The following is a 21,020-nucleotide window of genomic DNA, read 5'->3' as shown; positions in this document are numbered from 1 at the left end:
TGAGCAAACTGAAACCTAGAAGGGGCTCTGACTTCCATCTTCACAGCAAGTACAGGTATTCCAGGCAAGGAGAGCAAGGTATTAAGCTGAGGCTAGCAGCTCCTACTTTGATTTCTGGTCTAAGTGACTGGGAGGAATGGTGAGAAACAGCGATGACATGAGCTACTCTGTAGGTTTTTAGTTTTATCCCCAAATACCAATATGCATTATAAGTAACTTCTGCACATCACCCATGCGCATACTGTGTTCTGAAACCATGGCTGTCAGGTTTGTTTTAGCCCTTTTTTTCCTTAAAGCAGAAGATACAAGTATTCCCTTTCCAGCATGCACATACTCTCTCCAGTCTCCTTCCAATCCTGTCTTCACCATGTTTAACAACCATGCCAAGCATAGTTTAACTCATCTATGTGCCAGAGTATGGCAAGAGGAGGGGCCACCCCACTAGTGAAATCCAGGGGGAACACTTCAGTTAGAAGCCCAGCTTCTCCTGCCTCTTCCTCCAGCAGAAGGGTAGGGTGCTTACCAGAGTGTTGACCCCAGCCCTTTTGGAGGGGTTGTCTTATATATTAGCTTCTGGTTAGTAAATAAAATAGAAGATATGTCTCCCTCTTGCTGTTAGAGCAGAGAGGAGCTTCCTGTTTGGTGGCTTGGTTGGTTTTTTCGCCCCTCCAGAGCTTTTTGGTTGTTTCAAGCCGGGTGAGTCTCACTACTCCTTTCTCAGGCTTTCATTTCCCTGGATCCTCCTACCCTGTGACTAAGTGTAGCGCCTGTTGCTGCTGCAGCAGCAGCAGCTTGACACTGACATGGCCCTTGACAGTTGCACAGCAAGTTTCTGAAAACAAGCAGTGAAATTGGCCAGAGTTTGATTCATTTCACTCAGAAGTTTGGCCAAAGTTACTAAGCAGCAGCAGAGACATTGGAGCTGTCTGTGTCCAGATACAGGAAGCAGCACTGCCTTGGTTTGCATTTGGTTCACATTTGCAAAATTATCCTTGAAACTCTAAGGTCCAGAAATTTATTTAAAATAAATATTGCAGAAATTGATGATTTGGGTCCCCTATGCTCACTGAGTATGGGTTCAAACCCTCTCTTCTTCATCTGTCCACATGGACAGGATCAAATTGAATTCAATCCAGGTTCAGAATCCTTCTAGCCTCGCTCTCCTCCTGGGATAAAATGCATTACACACCAGGTAGGACATAATTTGCGCTCATTCATCAGCTGGCAGAACTAGTATAACCCAGCCGACCAAGTTTAAAACATGCTTTAAACAGTTTTCCAGAATGTGACTGAAAGTCCTGTGTAGATGGGACCTCTGTCTGTTTATTTTGCCCCTTGTCCTTTTCCTATTTAATGTGAACTGATAGCTTTTAACATTCAGCAAGTTCATTGGGGGTGCAATGACATGCCCAGTGTCCATACATAGATTCAGAATGATCAGCTACTCTAGGTGGTGATCACATTGGATGCTTTTGACATGCCGGACCAGGCTGCTGCCACATTTTTCCAAGGTCACCAAGATTCACTCAAGTTCACAAACAAAGTTAATAAAACCCTGCTTCCAGGCAAAAGATCTGTTAATTTTTCCTCCTGGTTATGCCTAACCCATATTGGAAAAAAGTTTTAATGAAATACTGTACTATTCTTTCAGCCCCCTCGGGTCCTCTTCCTAAGAAACACAGAACCATAGAAGTTAGAGATGGAAAATAAGACCTGTTAGGTCATTTAGTCTATGCCCCAGCCAGCTGTGGATTGTTGCCCACTTGCTTCCTTTGGGAATCTTTGTAAAAGTGACTGGCAACAGTCTGCTTTTGATTTCCATTGTGCTGGCAGAGGGAAATAGCCAGCTTCTTATGAGCACATCAAGAAATTACAGCAGAGGGATCACGTGTGTTATTGGATTGAGCTGGAGTTAGCAACACCAGGCAGCAATTGTTTAATTAAGCGAAGAAAAGATCATTTAGCTTATGCTAATGAATGCTTTCTTAAGGAAAGAGATCTGCATTTCTAGAGATTACGGGGACATCTTTTGGCTCACAACAAAATGTATTACAAGTATCAAAGCAAGGCTCACTCCAGAGATCAGAAATGGGAATGATGCAGCTAAATTACTTAATTTTTCTCTCCAACTCTTTTTACCAGTGGCGACCTAAATGAAGACACCTTGGAGACAGAAAATGCAGCTGCTGCAGCCGCTGCTGCCTTCACAGCTTCTACACATCTGAAAGAAGCTGTTTTAGGTAGGCTCAGTGTACTACATTGGCCTTTCCTGCAAACTTCCTTGTACCGGCTTTGCATATCAGCTGCTCAAGGGGTGGAGAGCTGCATGCCTGCCAGGCTCAGCTGCCTGGGAGCATGCACCACTGGCAGTAAGAGCCCAGGAGCGTCCTTGCAGAGCAGGCAGACTGACACCTTCAGCATCAGGTCATGGTTTTACACATTTCCGGGGAGCATCACTGTAGTTGTCATTTGCTCAAGGAAACGGAACAGCAGAGCCATAATCCTGCCTCCTAACTGCATGAACACTAACCCAAAGCTTGTCCAAAGGAAATTGTTGTAAAAAGATGGAAAGCCCTGATGCTGTGTCTCATGCTGTATACATAAAAGGAGAAAAATACTATATTTGTGATCAAAAAGAGGAAACTTGAAATGTGCTGGTGTTTCTAATAAAAGCTGGTAAAACTGCAAAAATAACCCCTAAAAACTGCATGTCACCAAAAGGAAGGAGTGGAGGCCCAAGGAGAGTGGGGTGGATGCACTTCATAGCACACTGCTGCCCTCTCCTGGTTTAGACTGGGATTGCTTTGCATTTATACCCCGTCAAATGTGGTACCTATATGTTTTGCCCATAATTCAGCCATGGGATCAGATTGTCTATTTACAAGAGAACTACAGGTTTCAGAGGAAAGCAGAAGGTAAATTTATGACTAAAAGATTGCAACAATGTCTCTGCCAACTGGGCTGCAGTGGCATTAACCAGTTTAGTTTGGAAAGTCTCCCTTTGGCTAGTAATAAAAATGGTGACTACTAGAACCTCTCTGATCCTTGTAATAAAGTATTTTGATGCTTGGGCTTGGACACTAACACTTTTATATCTTAAAATATTCCTGTGGCTCTCACTCCTGTGCAGGTGGGTGGGAGACATTCACCAACTGAGCTGAAGTGGGTTTGCAAGTGTTTAATTTTGCAAAAGACAGGGTTGCTGGCTTATAAGCCCTTCTTTGGGAACAGTAGAAGACCCACCTGCTTTGAAAATAGACAGTTGCATCATAATAACGTGTGTGAATATATCATGTCTCAAATCTTTCTGCATTCACATAAATGACCAAATGTTCAGTCCCCAAATTTTCACATTGACTTTTGTGAACCTGCGAAAATAGGCATGCACTCATTTTGTCCGAGGTCAGCTGGGTGCTTGGTATTGAAGTCTGGCTAAAATTTTGTCTGAAGAGCCTGATTTTCCTACCTGCCTTCTCCTTTTGTTCCCATGCTTTAAAACTCTGCCCCAAAATGTCTTGACTCTTGATGGTAATCAGTAGTTGTAACTCATTTTCCTTTTGACCTATCCCATCCCTGTCTCTCATTCCCTGTGAGAAGTGAAGATGGCTGAAGAGGAGGACAGCTTGGAGGCTGAGATTGTTTACCCCATCACCTGCGGAGATAGTAAAGCCAACCTGATATGGAGGAAGTTCGTGTGCCCTGGCATTAATGTGAAATGTGTCCAGGTGAGGGTACAGAATTCTCCGGAGGTCCATAAGGAAGGACTTCATTTATATAGATAAGTGGTGCACTCTTAGGTTACTCTCCTGATCTGGGAAGGAGAATAAGGACCACAGATGCTAATGAAATCCAGCATTGCAGTGCTATTGCTATGAACCTCTCTGGTTCACTTCCTGTTTGCTAAACTCCCTCCATAAGTGGTTCTGACTGTGTAAGGAAGCAGGGCTCTGTTATAACTCTGTTGAGATCCTGCTTTAAAGTGGAAAGAAGAGGAAACTATTCCAAGTTCCATTGTCTTCATGCTGTCTGTGATTGTGACTTTGTGCTTCCTAGGAAAACTGAGCAGCTCTGGCTGGAGCTTCAACTTCAGTGTGGCTCTGCCTTTGAGCAGTTTTCTAAAATAGAGATGCTCCCTGTATTGGCTCAGTTTAAGATAAATTGATACGGTAATGCAAACCCTGGTAAAGATAGTATTGACCTGTTTCTACTCTTTCCACCCTATATAGTTGGGAGTGAAAAAACTCTTTGAGTGCAGGGGGAGGGGGTGCTTTTCATTCCCAGAACATGTTTCATGATAACACAGTAAAGCATCAATGGTAAACAATAATCTGTTCCTTAAGTAGCATCTAATTTCAGGCTGTGCTGCAGGCCAGCCTTCGATGAGATGGTCTACTCCCCCTCCTGTTGGAGAGAGATCTTTCTATGTCTCTTTCTCTCTAAAGCAAACAGGAGAGACTGGAGCAGATCAGTCGTGCCTGCTACCATCTGAAATCAGCTTCGTCTTTCAACTTGACCCTGGTTCCTGTTATAGAGAAATGGTTCATGTCATATAGCAGTTGGGAATATCAGATTTACTTGTTAATGTAGGAGGGAATGAAAAGAGACCTGGGGTGACAAATCACCACTGGAATTGCCCACAGAACTTTTATTAAAGGAGGACTGTATATCTCAGAAGACTGGTAATGGGTATGAAGTCCTAGGTCACCAGTTCAAATCCACCTAGTCAGTAATGAGGGAAAGATGTCATCCTCACATGGCTATTCAATATGAAATATGCTGGTTGTCTCAATCTAGTTCCCAGTGGGACAGACGTCCATGTCACAAAAGTGATTGTTGCAGTGGCACTAACTGTGCTTGTTGACAGACTCTGCAGAGGCCAAAGACTGAGCAGCCATAGAGCTAGAATCTTCGCAACTCTTCCTGTCAGGTCATTGTTGAGGTGCTTTGTGGGGTTGATCATTGGGCAACATGCTGCTAGGAAGACTGGATCCTAAGGGTGGGTGGGAGCAATCTGTTTTTTGTCATTAGTCTGCTTGATGATTAGTGGGAGCAGATGAGAGCTAAATAAAACAGTGTGTTTGTTGCATCTGTGAGCAGCACACTGTGATGCAAATTATTTTGCACAAACCACATTAGGAAACATCTTGTATGGCCTTCCTGACATGTACAGGGCTAGGAGAAGAATTTGAAAGCAACTTCTGCCAAAGTTCAGACTCATGGCTCCTATTAGGATATTTTTTAGTGTAAACACAATATCCTGGTGGGTGATTTTTCACTAGAAATGGGCATAATCCACAGAGTCCGGTGAAACTTCCCCGAAATTTGGGGTGGTTCAGATCAGGAGTTTTGGAGTAAGCCCTGCTTTGGTTTTAACAATAATATTAAAACTTGGTTATCAGGATAGTTCTGCTCTGTCACTGGGCACTGTGCTAAAATGCAGTTTATGCACCTTGACATAACATATGCCTGTCCTCTCATGTGGAGCAAGTCTGCCTTTTTCCTTCTGCGTCACACCATGTTGCATTTCTCTCCTTTGCAGTTTGACAATCACCTAATTAGCCCCAAAGAGTTTGTCCACTTGGCTGGCAAGTCAACCCTGAAGGACTGGAAGCGAGCAATCCGGATGAATGGGATCATGCTCAGGTTAGTCTTGCATGTGTGCATGAATGGCTGTGGTGTCTTCTTTCTGAGAGAATCCAGGAGGAGGTTCTGCATCTCTGATGCAGCTGTTAAGCAACTGAGTGGATATGCGTGTTACTGAATACACTGAGAATCTGTCCCAGTAACTGTCTGTCGGTCCAGTGATCAGTTTTCTATAAATGTTTTCCTTGTTGCAGGTAGGCAGAGGTGATTAAGAAATGATGGACTGTCATCTATCTGTCATAGTCCCAGGGCAACAATGTGATATGCAACTACCACTAGAATGGCACATGGCAGTTGTTTTACAGTCACACAGCAACAGCACTGAACAGTTTTAGAACAGGAAGTGAAGAGAATACACTATCCAATTGGAAATGCAGGGGGAATAGGGAAGGCAAAATGTTAATTTCCTGATCTGGAACTTGATCGGGACTAACACCCCATCTCCTCTTACAAATACTGTCATGAGATCTTTAAAGGCCACAAGTTGTCAGGCTGTGCTGTTCACATCTCTTCTAGAAGACAGAACTTGTGGCACCGTCGTGCTCCCTAACCCCATTCCAGAACATCGATTCATTGCTGATTGAGAGATGGGTGCCACCTACTGAATCTACATTCCCTACAGTATGAGATTAGAGTCTAGCCATACATCAACACACCCTCTGTTGTGTTACGTCTGCCTTAAACCACTTTTTGTGCCTTCATCTTCTCTGGCCTTGGTTACAGGAATTCCCTTCTTTACGATCTCCCAAAGCACCAGCTCTAGACTTCAGTCCAACCAAAATCTGCTTGTCTCCTCATCTGGAGCCAGAAGCAAAATCATCTCCTACCCTGGAATTGTCAGTGTCTCCACAGTCTTTCCTAGCAATGCTGCCCCCGCCCCCTGAGCTCCTTCAATAACACAAACTGCTCTTGTATTTTTGTTAATCAGCTTTTACTCACTGGTTGTTGTAACCCAATAATCCAGGGTTTTAGCAAGGCTGGTCTTCTGAGGAACCAAACCTGTTTACAAAGGATGTTTACCAAGTAGCCTAGTGGCAACAGAACCCAGCAATCCAAGATGTTGTCTCCAGCCTGCAGTGGCCTTGTCTACACTAGAGTTTTGTCGACCAAATTACGCTGGCATACAGCCACCGGTGTAATTAAACTGCTGTTGCAAGTCCTCACCATGCTCCTTGTGTCAGTGGAGTGCATTCACACAGCTCTTGAATCGACACAGGCAGCAGTCCACTGTGGGTAGCTATCCCACTGTGCAACTGCACGCGGGGTGCTTGGGAAAGGTTTGCAATGCCTCATGGGGCAGGCACAGCATCACAGGATGAAGGTTGCTGAGTCCCATCATTCCATGGGTGTTTTACTAGATTGACAGCTGCTTTTCAACGGCCTCGTCAGCCAGGCCGACATTGCTGAACACAAACAAAAGAAGCCCACAGAGAGGTGTGTGTGTGGAGGGAGAATGGGTCAGAGACAGAGTGTATATTGGGGGGCAGGGAGTGTTTCTGCACGCTGTCTCTTTAAGTTCAGACAGCAGCTGGAAGCAACCAATCCTGAGACAGAAGCTGGTGCACAGGCAGTTGGTGTCACCCTGTCCCCCATCCCAGTTGAGTGGAGACCTGTACACCGGTGGGGGGAGGGGTACACCCCAACATCAGTCCCAGCCTCCCTCCCTGGCTCTGCACAGCACATCAGGAGTCTCTCCCCCTTCCTCCCCAGCAGCCTGTGCTGCCTGCATGCCTGCCATAGGAGTGCAGGATTGAGTCCCTCAGAGTTCTCCCACAGCCTCGTCTCCCCACAGACCCAGGAGAATGAGCTGTCCCCTCCGCTGTAGTCCAGGCAAGATTGGGTGCTGGGAGGGGCATGCTCAGCTGGGCAGTAGCTGTGTGAGCTCTCCACGCTAAGCAATTTCAAAACTTCCTGGGGCTTTGAAGGGAGGGGCGCATGCAGTGCAGCTGAGTTCAAAATAGTGAGCAGAGCAGTCAGGGTGGGAGTTGTGGGATAGCTCCTGGTGCCCAGTTACGACACACAGTGTCTACGCTGACGCTTTATTGCTCGATGTTTGCCGCGAAATGCTCTGCGCCTCTCGTCAAGACGGTTTTATTTTGTCACCAAATCAGAGGAGTCTTGTCGGTTGGGGGGAAACGTTGTAGCTTGTCTCCCATCACTGTTTTGTCGACAAAAGCTGACTTGTGTCGACAAAACTCTGTAGTGCAGAGCAGCCCCGAGAATGCTGTGGAGACAGTGCTCAGTCCCGGCGGGTAGGGAGACTGTGCCATTCTGGCAGTGACCTTTTGCTGAGTCGAGATGCCTCATTTTTAGGTTCCAAAAGGAGCTACATCCAGCTCTTCTTTACACGGAGGGAGGGTCTCCAGGATGTGGGGCAGGTGGTTGGGTTACGAAGGGGAAACAGCTTTCTGCTATTTCACTCCTAGTCTGAGGCTGTCATTGTGCAATGCTATTTAGAGATTCTGTGATGGTGGGGGCACGTGTTGGCATTAGATGTCCATTAGGACCAGGTTAAGCCCTTCCTTTGTCCTTCTGCTCCTCTTCCTATTTGATAACTGAGCCTGGAGTTCAACAAAAGAAGCCCGTTGTGACTTCATTTCCATTTCCTCTCCCGCCCTCAGCTGAGCATCTTATCTTCTAACCGACCCTCCACAGGGCATTCAGCCAATAAATCTCAGACTAACTTCCCCATCAGACCTTCTAACTCCCCACTTGCCTTCATCTTGTCCCTCTCCTTGGTGAGCAGCCAGCTTGCCTGCACCACTTCTTTCTTTGCCTCAAGGGCCCCTGCCTTTTTGTGTGACCGCTCACCTCCTTCCACAAGAGGGAACTTGAAAGCTTTTCCTACCAGCAACAGTTCCTAGTTAGGAAGTAGCTTCTAGCCCCATTGGAGATGGGTGGCTTCAGAGAAAATTTTGACTAGCTCCACCCCGTGTCTGGCACTGCATCTAGTTTGAGGCCAAATGCTGCATAAAATCTTGCATAGTAAGGCCTCCCTACACAGGCCTTTTAACAGACTCTAGCAATCTTGTATTCATTGCAATTCAGACCCACTTTTTGTCAAACCGGTTTATAATATCCTTTGCTCAGCCTCTAGGTTCAAACCATGTTAGGATAATGTTCAGAAACCACGCTTCTAGTATAGGGCTCTACGTGGACTAGAATGTAGATATTCTGACAGTTTTGCCCTATCCACAATGTATTAGCACGCTACTCACCACTAGTGGGTGGTATAGTTGTTAAACTCGCATGTAAGGGCTGTATAGAAGGGAATTAAATACTGTTGGTAAACATTTTTTTTACCCTCTCTTCCTGTCATAGTGGACTTCTCTCACTCACTCTCTCTCCCTCTCACTTTCATTTATGGGCCACTGATTTGGTTAATGTTCCTTCCAGAATTGGATAATAGGGAGAAAATAGAAGCAACTCTTGGCCCATTGCCTCTGCCAGTCCCTCTGATCTTTACTGGTCCGGTGAGCAGGAGTCCCGAGTGCACTTCTGCAGTTGATTATCCTGCAGGGCAATCTCATGTCCTGCTTCCTCGCCACCAGGCCAATCTGAATCATCTTAAATTTAAGAGAAAGGAAAGGCAGGCAGGTGAAGTGCAGTGTTAATTCATGCAGGGTTTTGAGAAGTTCATGTGTTTGAAATGCAGCTAAAAGCTTCGGAATGGGTGCTGGTTTTCAGCGATCTGTCTCACTGTGTCTGTGCCATGCTGATACAAGTGGTGCTTGTGCTTATGCTCATTCCTTGTGCTGCAGGAAGATCATGGATTCAGGAGAGCTGGATTTCTACCAACATACCAAGGTCTGTTCAAACACCTGCCGAAGCACTAAAATTGACCTGACCGGAGCCAGGGTGTCTCTGACCAGCCAGACATCAACAGAGTACATTCCTTTCACCCCTGCCTCTGCAGATGGTATGTTTAGTGCTCTCCGCAGCCCTCACAACTGGTGCTCTGAAGAGTCAAAGCTTAATTACGGCTTCTTTATGAATGTAGTTACCGTTGGCTCTCACATGCTTTTGTTGTTACTTTTTCCTCCTCCACTTCTCCCCCACCCCCGTTGTTGGGTCTCCTGTGTTGGAGCTATGCAGAGCCAGCCATTGTAATGCAGTATGGCAGAGCAGAAGCTGCCTGTGAGTATGTCACTTGAGTACTCTGTAAAGATGATACTTATTCTGAAGAGTTACTCGTCCTGCATCCTGGCTTACTAGGAGCTCCATAGCAAAAGTGGTAGCCTCCAGATAATCTGCAGGAGCACAGTAGTCCCCACTTGATGTGCTCATCCTTCGGTGCCAGCATCTGGTCAGCTGCTAGCCGCCCTCAGTGTTCGTGGTAATAGGCTGCAGAGATGAGCACGATTTCATCATCGCAGCATGCTGGATTTGTAGCCCCTTTCATTGCAGTTTCTTTCAAAGATGGCAACTGACTTCCTGCTGAATAATTTAGATATTTTGATTTAAGGCTCTATGTCTGAATTATTTATCACTTTTGTCTGATGAAAGATTAAATACAGCCATGGAATGCTACAAATTTCCGTGAGACCTCACACAAGTAGGTTACAAAAATGAATTTAAAAGGGCATTGGTTTGGAGTTTAAGCTGTAAACCATTTGATTTGCCTTAAGCAGAGAATGTTCTATGGGAATGTGCTCCTATTTCTAAAGACTTACATTTGCAAGTACTTTTGTCACTGAGAACTCCCCCAAAAATCTGATAACCAGAGATTTTGCAGGAGAAAAACAAAAATTGTTTTTGTACCCCTGTGGTGGCTCTGCCCAGAGCATTTAACAATTGAACTGCAGGCTTTGGGCTAGTATCTGTGGTTGCTGTCCATGTCTAACCCATTGTTGATTTCAGTGATCGTTCCACCTCACAGTGTGGCTCTAACCCTTGTTGCTGTGAGCAGTTCTTTTAACAATCCGAGATGTTAACATGCAAACCAGGAAGCTCCAACACTGTTGGTGCCGGGCTGTATTTGGCACAAATGGGGAGAATTAAAGGTTGCAGAGTGGAGGGAACAAACTCGTCAGGGAAAGAATTATTTGAAAGCTACAGAGTGTTACAAACTGCTCTTGTCTTTCAGTAGAGAATCCTCGTGTTCCCAGAATGATCAGTGCATCTCTGGCCCAGATTTTGAGCTACACAGCTCCTGCATGTGGCTTGACATCCTCCTGGCAGCTCAACTGACATGTGACTCCATCTCTATAGTAACAGTACCAGAGAGATTGGAAAGGGCTGTGGAGAGCAGAGATCACATGAGTGGCTGGGTGGGACCACGATCATAGTGGAAGCAGCAAGGGCAGAACAGTATCCCAAAGTGCCTTGTCTGTGGGGATGAAGGGGCCAGTTCAGTCTTCAGGTCTGTCAACACAGAGGTGGGAGGCAGTCTTTTAAAAATTTCATCCCTCTTCTATGTCCTGTAGACTGGCAACAAGCCAGGTAATTGCCATGAACACTTACCCAGACCAGATACAAATTGTACTTGCCTCCCCTCTGCTGAGAGTAATAATAATAGAGAAATTAATGTCATAAAAGGAATTATTCTCCCAGGGGCAAAGAGAATTTGCAAGTGTTGTGTAAATAGTCCCAGGGTGTTGGCCAGCTGTGTGGAAAGGTAAGCACAGCTCACACACAATGGCCTTATGTGACTTTTAATTCCCACTTCAGTGTCTGTTTATTTGTTTTTCATCTGGAGGAGATAAATTCATGGTGAACTGCACTGGCTTGCCTTTTTTATTGGATGTAACGTAGCGAGTGGATGTATAATGCAGGGACAGCCTGACACTATGTGGCAAGACAATAGAAAAGCCATGACTTGTTTTGTTTTCTTTTCCTTTTCAATCTTGGTTGCAGTAAATGGATCTCCTGCTACAATCACCATAGAAACTTGTGAGGATGCCGGTGATTGGACCACTAGCATTGGAGGTACAGTTCTGAAAAACCACAAGACACAATGCTGTCAGTATCTCCTGTCATACTCCATGTGGGCCACCTACGTTTGAAAGGGATGTAGGGGGAGAAGGTTGAGGAGAGAAAAAAAAAGATAGGGTGAGTAGGAAAAGTGTTTTTGCCTGTAGGTGTTCCCTTACTCTGAGCTGCCTTATCTTCACCGGGGTATTTATTTGCCATAGCTTTAGATTATCCTAGTGTAGTATTAAGTCCTGTGTGTATGCAGCATGGCCACAATATCTTCTTGGCATGAAATTGCTCCCAAGTGTCAGAATAACCAAGCATGGGTCAAATCCTGGGCACTGCCATAAGAGGAACCTGAGTGTGAGTCCTGAGCTTTCTCCCATGCTTCTCCAATTCAGCAGGGTTAGGGAGCATCGTGGAAGTTTAATGTATGACACCCAATGGGATAGGGATTTGTGCCTGTGCTGGCTTGTGGAAGAGAAGTGAGTGAGACTCCTGGGGGAGCGCTGCCTCAGTCCTTCTGGCTCAGGGTTCAAAGTGACTCGGGTTCTTCTGCAGCTTCACTGCCCGGTTGGGCAGGATTAGCCCTGCGTGATACAGGGAATGAGAGGACTATAAGGGGAAAGTATGTTCTTCCTTTAAAGCTATGCAATCATCTTGTCTTTTCCCTCACTGTTCCTACTGGGTTTTGCCCCATCCCCACCTGCCTAGAGACAGAATGGCTTCCCCACCAGAGCAAAATCTAGGGTGAGCCCCTGCCTTTCAGTAGGGTTGACTCATAATAAGATATGGGGATGTATCAGTCACTCAGCCTCCCCTCTGCTTTTCTCTGGTACTCTGAAGTTCTCTCTTATGCTTGCTGCTCCCCCAGATGACACGTTCACATTCTGGCGAGGTCTAAAGGAGGCAGGTCTTCTGGAACAAGTGATTGAAGAGTTTCACCAGGAGCTTGTGGAGACCATGAAGGGCTTACAGCAGCGGGTCCAGGATCCCCCCTTACAGCTTAGTGGTAAGAGCCAGATTGCGGGCGCTAATAAGCAGCATGTTTGTGTCCTGATGATTATTATTATTTATTGATTATTTATTATTAAATGGCAAAAAAACTAACGCAGAGTTAAGGTTGCCGGGTGATAGCTCGTGCCCTCCCAGAACATCAAGTTCCGCAAAACTCAGTCTTGAAAACGAGGAAATGCAGTTAGGATAAATGCCCACGCAGCCTTAACTGCCTTCTTTGTGTGCTGCCCCACAACACACAAAACATACTCCCGCTCTGCCTTGTCACGGTCGTGGACAAGCACTCCCTGCGCTGAAACTGAGCCTCCTTCTCCTGCAGAGTACCACACGTGTCAAATTTGACAGCCACCTCAGACCCTTTTACAACCCGTCACATGTGCACGCAGTATTCCACCTAAACCTATACTTTCCTACCCATCATTAAATCCACAGACTGCTCTGATGCTCCACTTCACTATTGACATCCGACACAATTCTGTACTGAAGTGATAGACACGTGCATCTCTTTTCTTTAACAATCCTGGGGAACCCAGACCCAGATCTCTTCATACTCCAATCACGACTCTTCCAAATTGCTCCAACTTATTCTTCCACCATTCAGTACAGCTACATCTGACACAGTGACTGCAGCTGGAGTTCATGCAGATAGTTCCCAGTGGCTATTGCCAGGTCCTGTGGGGCAGAGTTAAGGTTGCATGGGCATTACAGTAACCTGAAGCATGTGAGAGAAAACTGGTGCGTGTGTCTCCTTCTCTAACCTCTGCCCAACCATTCCTTGCAAAACATAGCCGCCTCCTCAACATTTCCAGTACCCCCATTAAGCCATTAGTTGGTACCGCAGAAGCCATTAACATGTCAGAAGCTGCTCCTTGCTATCTCCTGTGCTGTGCTGCATGTACATGTATCACAGCGGCAGTATACTGAGCTGGACTCACTCCCACTACACACCTCCAGCTGGGATTTCTGCCTCTGCTTCAGCCAGGCTTCCCCAGCCCTGTGCCAGGTCTACCCAATCTACCCCTCCTTTAGACTGGGCCCCTCCCCCACATGTGTTATGTATTTTAGCTATTCATTTCAGGGATTTCAGATGTTTAGACTGTTACCTTCAGATCCCAGCTCACATGGAGGGGCAGGGAAAGGAGCTCAGACCCCTTCAGAAGTGTAGGGCTTCCCCAGATCCCAGCACACGCATACCGAATGGGAGATTCAGGGCTAACAGGCCCTCCACCCCAAAACTCCCATTTCCTCTGCTACTCCTCACATTGTCCAACCCCTCCTGCCTTCTCCCCTCCCACTCCCCAGTCCTTACCCCACCTCTTATCTGAGCCCGCCAACCACTCTTCCCTCCTCTGCCACCCATTCCCATTTATCCCCTCCCCATAACAACCCCATCCCTTGCTGCAGAACAAGCCCCTCTTCTTCTGTTCCCACCTACTTTTGCACCCCTAACCAACCTCCCCTCGCACAATGCATTTGCATGTGTAATTTATTTTCTTTTCAGAAAATAGTTTCAGTGCCTTTTGAACATTCTGCTGTACTTAGATTACATTTCCCCAGAATAAAAAAAAACCCTTTGGTAGAGGCAGATTGGAGCAACTTGCCTGCTTTTTTCACTTCAGATTCCTTCCCTGGGTTGTATTTGAATTCAGAGTGCCTGGGGTGGAGATCAGATTCGATGACGGTTACATTCCTTTGGAACCTTCCAGGTCCTGTGACCTAGAGGTAGTTTTCCAGATAGCTAGCCTCTCGCTCTGCATATGTTCAGTATAATACCTTAAGAGCAAGAATAAGCATGTGAAGCTCACGATGAGAAGCAAAATCTTTTTGAAATAACAGTGTAATTTGATTTCCCACAATGAGCTGGTGGGTGCCATGCACTCTGTTGGTGTAACCCTGTAGCATTGGGGACTCTTGTTCGATGATCTGAGGCCTTGTTGATATCTGTGAGCCAAAAAAGGGTGCTAGAATCTCTCAACTTTAGTTTTCTTTTGGAGGCTTTATCTTGGGATTTCCTTGGTCAAACAGCCCCAAATTTGGATCACTAACAGAATCCTGTGTCCCCTGAGACACAACAACTTTCAAGGCAAACCAAGTAACCATATTGATTTTAGAGCACTTAGAAGAGTCGAGCTTTAAACAGAAAGCTGGTCCTAATGAAAGCAAGGCAAATTATGCTCACTTTGCTGGCACCCCTTTCATTTCACAGGCAGGGTGGGGTTTGGAAATAACTGGCCACTATGGGTGGTAAATCAGTGGTGCAGGGTAGTTTTGTGGCCAGTGTCCTTGGAATCTACAATGCAGTCTATGGTAAAAATTTGTTTCCAGCAGTTGAGAAACAGATTCCCACTGTTTTTGCCATCTGTGCACATGCCCTGGTAATTTGAGCTCTTTTCTGCAGTTCATTGTGCTGCATCATTAGAGGGTGATGCACCACCTGATGTAGTCAGAGATTGAAGGAAATTGACTTTCCTTCCCACTCTCACATGCCACTGAATATAGAAACAATCATTTATATGACTGCTTCGTATTTTGGAATGGCTAGCACTTGGGACCAATGCAATTGTCAGCTCTCCTGTCCTCCTTAGTCTTTCAGCTTTTCTCCTTATGTGCTACCTGTCGTGGCCTTTCGCAGCACGTCTCACTGGGAAGGGACACCTTGGTCCTGCCACTTCCCTGAGACTGAGAGAGGGGTGTGGCAGTTTCAGAAACTCTTTACCCTTCAGTTATAGGATTCCCTTTTCTTTGGGAATGTGTGTGTGAAATTACTCAGACATCAGTCGTCTTAACCATAAGATTTAATACAGATGCAGAGAAAATAGAATGAAAAGAAAAGTAATTGTTTACTTAACTCATCTAGATTTACGCTTTGTATAAACTGAGCTAAAGAAGGCATTTTCAGCATAGGTACAGAGGGGGAAAAAAGCTTTTAGCTTGCATCCTGTGAAAACAATTCTCTCCTCTGACCACGCTTTGGTCACCCAGTCAGCAGAGCTTGCTGACCAGATAGCAACCAACTATGTGTCCAGAGACCTATCAGTCTCTGTTTTGGAGGAAAGGACTATTGTGTCTTAATCATCTCTTGATGCTTCTCCCCATCCTTCCTGTCTCAGTATTTTAAGCATAAATATTAATTAATTCTTGAGCTCTGATCTGTTGCATTATCCTAAAACCAATTTGGCTACATCACTTCAGCATATCTGTGTTTTCATCAAGAAAAAAATAAATCCTTTCTGTAGGGAATGACTCTTTCCTCAAAGATCTGTATCTATTTTTCTGGTTTCAAGATGCTGTCTTACTCAACAACATTGTTCAGAACTTCGGTATGCTGGACCTGGTAAAGAAAGTTCTAGCTAGCCACAAGTGCCAGATGGATCGTTCCAGAGAACAATACACGCGGGATTTAGCAGGTATGCCCCACTGGAATTTCAGTGTCTCTTCTGTTGGCATCACTGATACTAATCCTGGAGTTTTTCTATGTGGAAAATAGATTTTTTTTTTTTTTTTTTGCTAAGCCAATGCATGCTAGACTAGTTTAGTTTGGAATAATGCTACAGAACTAGCTAAATTGCCTTGCTTATTGTACTTCATGTGTTGCTGTGCTGTTAAAACTAGGGAGATGGCCACTGGGACTCTTACACTAGATGGAGCTTGGCGAGTACCGTACTGACACTCATTATGGTCTTTTGTTTTTAGCCTTGGAACAGCAATGTGATGAGCACCGCAAGCGAGCAAAGGAGCTGAAGCACAAATCGCAGCACCTCAACAACGTGCTGATGACTCTGACTCCAGTCTCCATCCCAGCACCTTTAAAACGCCCTAGGCTTACCAGGGCCACATCTGGACCAGCTGCTATCACCTCTCAAGTCCTGGCCCAGTCAGCACAAATTGCCTTTGCCCCAGGAGTGCCAGTCTCTCAGCTTGCCAACCTCCCTCTCAGCAAAGTGGTGTCTGCCCTTCCAGCATCAGTGCTTGGGAGAAATACGTCTCAGGCTCCCTCCGCCAGCTCCCCAGTCTCACCGTTACTGGGAGGATACACTGTACTGGCAGCCTCAGGCTCTAGTTTCCCCAACACAGTTGAGATCCATCCCGACGCTTCCAACCTCACAGTCCTCAGCACGGCCGCCATACAGGATGGCAGCACTGTGGTGAAAGTGGTGAGCCCTTTCCAGCTGCTCACCCTCCCAGGACTGGGCACCACCATACAGAACGTAACCCAAATGGCTCCCAGTGGGAGCACCATTGTGACGGTGCCATCCAGTGCTGTCGAGGGTGCCCCAGCGTCGGACGAACACACCACCACCATTGAGGTGACAACAGTGGCAGAAGAGCCAGAGCAGAAATGAAAAGGGGACTTGCCTAGATGGACATTTTTTGTGACGTACTCTGGCTTGAACTGCCTTCTCTCTGCCTGTGCAAAGGACACAGGGAATTGAGACTCTGAGATAGATTGGCTAAAAGGAGTAATAATGAGGTTTGAGCCAAAGAAAGGGGAAAAGACCACCCAAAAAAAGGGGGAGAATGAGTTGCACTGACCCATTAATCGGTTTACATATAAAACTTTCCTCCCCTGTTTTCCAGGAATACACATTATCTCCATGTCTAGTTCACTAGCGCTGCATTGTCTCTAGACATCTCAGCTGGAACAGAGCATAGAGAGAAGCCAGATGTGGTCAGGACCTCAGAGCAGGGAAATGAGCAGAAAGTAGCAAAAGGTTAAGGAAACAATAAACGATGAGGCATTTTACCAGAAGCTAAGGGGTAAGTGGCGAAGGCGCATTCCTGAGTTCTGGCATGATTCAGTACTGCACATAGGCCCACGATACTGGGAAGTCTGCTGCTTCTCCTTCACAGCAGAGAGCAGTTTGGGAAGCTGGTGTTTTGGAGTGTGGGCCAGGACAGAGTGCGTAACTGGGCATGAAGACTCTGCATGACAGTTGAGTTAAAGCAGCTTGGGCCAGGGAAGGTCCTCTGATGTCTGGCAGTCACAGGGCTGATTCAAGTGACCCTTGTTGCTGGTTTCTGCACATACTGTTGGGTTTGGGTAGTTACATGCAGTATCTCAATATTACCAAATGTGCAGTCCCCTCATTGTGAGCGAGATGCTGGTCTCCCAAGTCTGATCATCGAGAGGAGGTGTGGGGACAGTTAAAGGTTTTGGTTCCATCTAGGGACAGTAGAAATCCAAAGGTGTGGAAAATCTGTATCTTCTGAGGATTTGGGGTCTCCCTCTGTTTTCTCAAAAGTCCGTTCTTTTGGGTTTTTTAAAAAAAAGGAAAATCTTGTGGCTCTTCCGGTTGTGAAGATGATGTCCAGGGTCACAGTTGTACTGTTGAGCATGCGGAGAAACATTAAATAATAGCACTATGAGACATCTGAACTTCTTCCATCTGAACGGGTGTTAACTGTGAAATCGAATTGTCTCCATGTCTCTGCTAGTTTCTTATCAGAAGCATCTAGCCAATGAGCCTTATATAGTGTGGCTGGGTGTTCATATCTCCTCCCAATGTGTCTGAAAGGATGTTTTGTGGGCTGCAAGGTTTGAATATGCAAATAGAATACTCAGATGTCAAATACTCTTTTGATTATTCATCTCACTGAGAGGCTCGCTACTGTCCTTATTTTTGTAAAAGTAGTGTGTGTGTGAAAGTGACATTTCAGCCAGAGACAGTGTTAAAGGGGCTGGATTCCTGCAGTGTGGATTTTCTATCAACTTGATCTGGCAGCAGCAGCAGCAACAACAGGTCACTTTAATAAGCTAATAAATATTTTTGAAAGAGTGCTGCTGGCTTATTGCATCTCCTTATCTGTGTCTGATTGTCATGGCTTGTATGAAAGCACAAAACTAGCTCCAAGCAAGAACAGCATCCTCTTCCCCTACTCTCCATGCCCTCCACACACACCTGCAAAGATACACTGCCGATCTTTCCAAAATTTTGGCCATACACTGTTTCTGGTTATATCTTACGAAGTTATTTCCCTTGCACTGTGGTGGTAGGAGAAAGCCTAGGGTGCTTCCCCTCACATGAACATAGACTGGTGTGTTAGCAAAGTGAAGGGAACATCACTGGAGGCCTAGACTGGGGGCTTGGTGGGAAAGGAATGTCCTTTGTTTGCTGCTCTATCCCTTTGGAAAGACTTAATAGTGTCAAAGCTTTAGATTTGAGATTGGCCTCCCCTGACACTTTCTTTACTACAGTTTTTTGTGGGACAGCCTGGAATTCCATATGTTGATGCTAATAAAATCCTAAGGACGGGTGAAAGCATGTTATTGTTAATGTCTTTACATATACTTTTTTAAAAGGTTTTAGGGCTTTTTAATAAATTAAGAAATAGTTTGAATTATAGGAGGAGAGTCTTCTTTCCCCTTTTCTCTTGAGGAGGGGGGTGAATCTGCAGACAGAATAGGCCTTTCCAGAAACATGAATTGTAGCACTGTCATCTCCTTTGTGAATGGAAAGAAGCGTAGCCCAAGACTTGTAATTAATGACATAAAGGGCTTTCTTTGTGACTGTTGCTCTTAGCTCCAGGAGGCAGGAAATATTCATGGCAGAATCCTGCAAACCTGACCAACTAGTTTGGATTGGAAGCAGCATCCCTTAAAAGGCCTTCCCTTTTGTTCTCTCTCTTCCCCAGCTTGGCTGCAATATGCTGCTGAGCATGGTATCAGTAATGGGTGGAACTGGGATGTGCCTATGGGGAAGCAGTTGTGCCCTTATAAACAAGAGAGGTGCTTGATGGAGATGGGGAGGAAATTAGGGAGGGTTGGTGGTGGGTGGGGTGGGAAGTGGGAGTCAGTACAGTTTATGAAGCTGCAAGATAAAAGCTCCAATCTGTCTGAGAATTTTGTAATGTTTTCCCAAGGATATGAGATACTCAAGGTTGTGAAGTGTTGTGTGAGAGGAATTTTTGTAAATGATTGCCAGGAAACCGCTGTTTTCCTCATATATATTTTGGCAGTACAATTGTAAGCACGGTATATAAAGCAACACGGAGATTAAAATGTAATGGAGTACTTCCATTTGAGGCCAGTAGGTGCGGCTAGAGAGAAGCATATTGTGATCTTGCCAGAGCAGAGCAGCCAAAAGATAAACAGGAGTCAAAGATATACAGGTTGGGGGGGGGGCGGGTCTCTTTTCCCCCAGTATGTATATGTATGACCTCCATTAACATTCATTGATTCTGTAGATGTGTATCTGGGTGACAACAGGCTCCATAAACAGCATCTTGTCTCTGGATTTACACAGCAAAGTGCTAGAAAATTTGATTTAGGAGCTACTGACTAAAATCCAGTGGTCTTTAAACAGTATGTGCCTGCTACGTAAAAGGTTTGGCTTGACTTGATGGATGCTAAGGCTTTAAGTCACTAGCATTTAAATATTTCAGGGCATATTTTTTCTTCAGTGTATAGGGACAAATACACCTAAGTCCCGGGTCTTGAGGGAAATCTCTGCTCTTCCATTTTCTTCACTGCAGGAAATTCTGCTTATTAACAAACCCGCAGTTTCCAGCAAAAAGTTGCTATTCTCTGGTAGTTGCTAATAAGCAGAAAGCAGGTTTCTGAGGCTGCAGGGAGGGAAGGACGCATTGGGACCAGGCGAGCACCGGCTGGAGGCAAGTTTGCAAGGCTGCAGCCAAGGAAGGCAGGTCCCAGCGTTTCCTTCTCTAGCTGCAGCCGTGCAAACCTGCCTGTTATGGAGCCTTTCTTCCAAAAAACTGTTGCCAATAAGCAGCTTGCTCTTACCAGTATCCAAACCCCATTCCCATTAAAGTCAATGGGATGGGATTGGTTCCCAGCAAAATGGTATTATTAACCAGAAGTTGTTAATGTCCAAGTTGCTATTAAGTGGAACCTACTGTACTTCCTTGAACATAAGAATGGCCACACTGGGTCAGACCAATGGTCCATTTAGCCCAGTGTCCTGTCTTCTGACAGAGGCCAGTTCCAGACCCTTCAGAGGGAATGAACAGAACAGGGCAATCCTCAAGTGATCCATCCCTGGTTGTCCAGTCCCAGCTTCTGGCAGTCAGACTTAGGGATACCCAGAGCACAGTTTTGCATCCCTGACCATCTTGGCTAATAGCCATTGATGGACCTACCCTCCCTGAACTTATCTAATTCTTTTTTGAACCCTGTTATACTTCTGGCCTTCACAACATCCTCTGGCAATGAGTTTCCCAGGTTGTGTGACGTCCTTCCTTTTGTTTCTTTTAAATCTGCCCTCTGTTCATTTCATTGAGTGACCCCTGGTTCTTACGTTTTGTGAAGGGGTAAATAACACTTCCTTATTCACTTTCTCCACGCCATTTGTGATTTTATAGACCTATATTGTATTCCCCCTCCCCTTTGTCATTTCTTTTCTAAGCTGAACAGCAGGCTGTTTTAGATTTTTTAATTTCTCAGTACTGTTCTGCACTCACACGGAGGAGGAAGGGCTGATTCAAACCAC

At 45.6% G+C, this 21,020-nt stretch overlaps 1 protein-coding gene across 3 annotated transcripts in view; it reads left to right on the top strand.

Annotated features, from left to right (window-relative positions):
* Window positions 1-18,352, top strand: part of GMEB2 (glucocorticoid modulatory element binding protein 2) — a 33,288-nt gene extending 14,936 nt beyond the window's left edge. For all 3 annotated transcript variants that reach the window (XM_067554024.1, XM_067554022.1, XM_067554023.1), the window contains 8 exons: window positions 2,143-2,240; window positions 3,598-3,725; window positions 5,540-5,643; window positions 9,405-9,562; window positions 11,500-11,571; window positions 12,431-12,568; window positions 15,858-15,980; window positions 16,267-18,352. In XM_067554024.1, the coding sequence (XP_067410125.1) occupies window positions 2,143-2,240; window positions 3,598-3,725; window positions 5,540-5,643; window positions 9,405-9,562; window positions 11,500-11,571; window positions 12,431-12,568; window positions 15,858-15,980; window positions 16,267-16,916 (1,471 nt within the window). In that variant the 3' untranslated portion in view covers window positions 16,917-18,352. The remainder of the gene's footprint in view (window positions 1-2,142; window positions 2,241-3,597; window positions 3,726-5,539; window positions 5,644-9,404; window positions 9,563-11,499; window positions 11,572-12,430; window positions 12,569-15,857; window positions 15,981-16,266) is intronic.
* Window positions 18,353-21,020: the final 2,668 nt, after the last annotated feature.

Source organism: Emydura macquarii, unplaced genomic scaffold, assembly GCF_026122565.2.
Source record: "Emydura macquarii macquarii isolate MOO-44397 ecotype Brisbane River unplaced genomic scaffold, CSIRO-AGI_Emac_v2 contig_1483, whole genome shotgun sequence".
In the NCBI taxonomy this organism is placed as follows: domain Eukaryota; kingdom Metazoa; phylum Chordata; order Testudines; family Chelidae; genus Emydura; species Emydura macquarii.
This window is presented reverse-complemented; position numbering and strand designations above follow the sequence as displayed.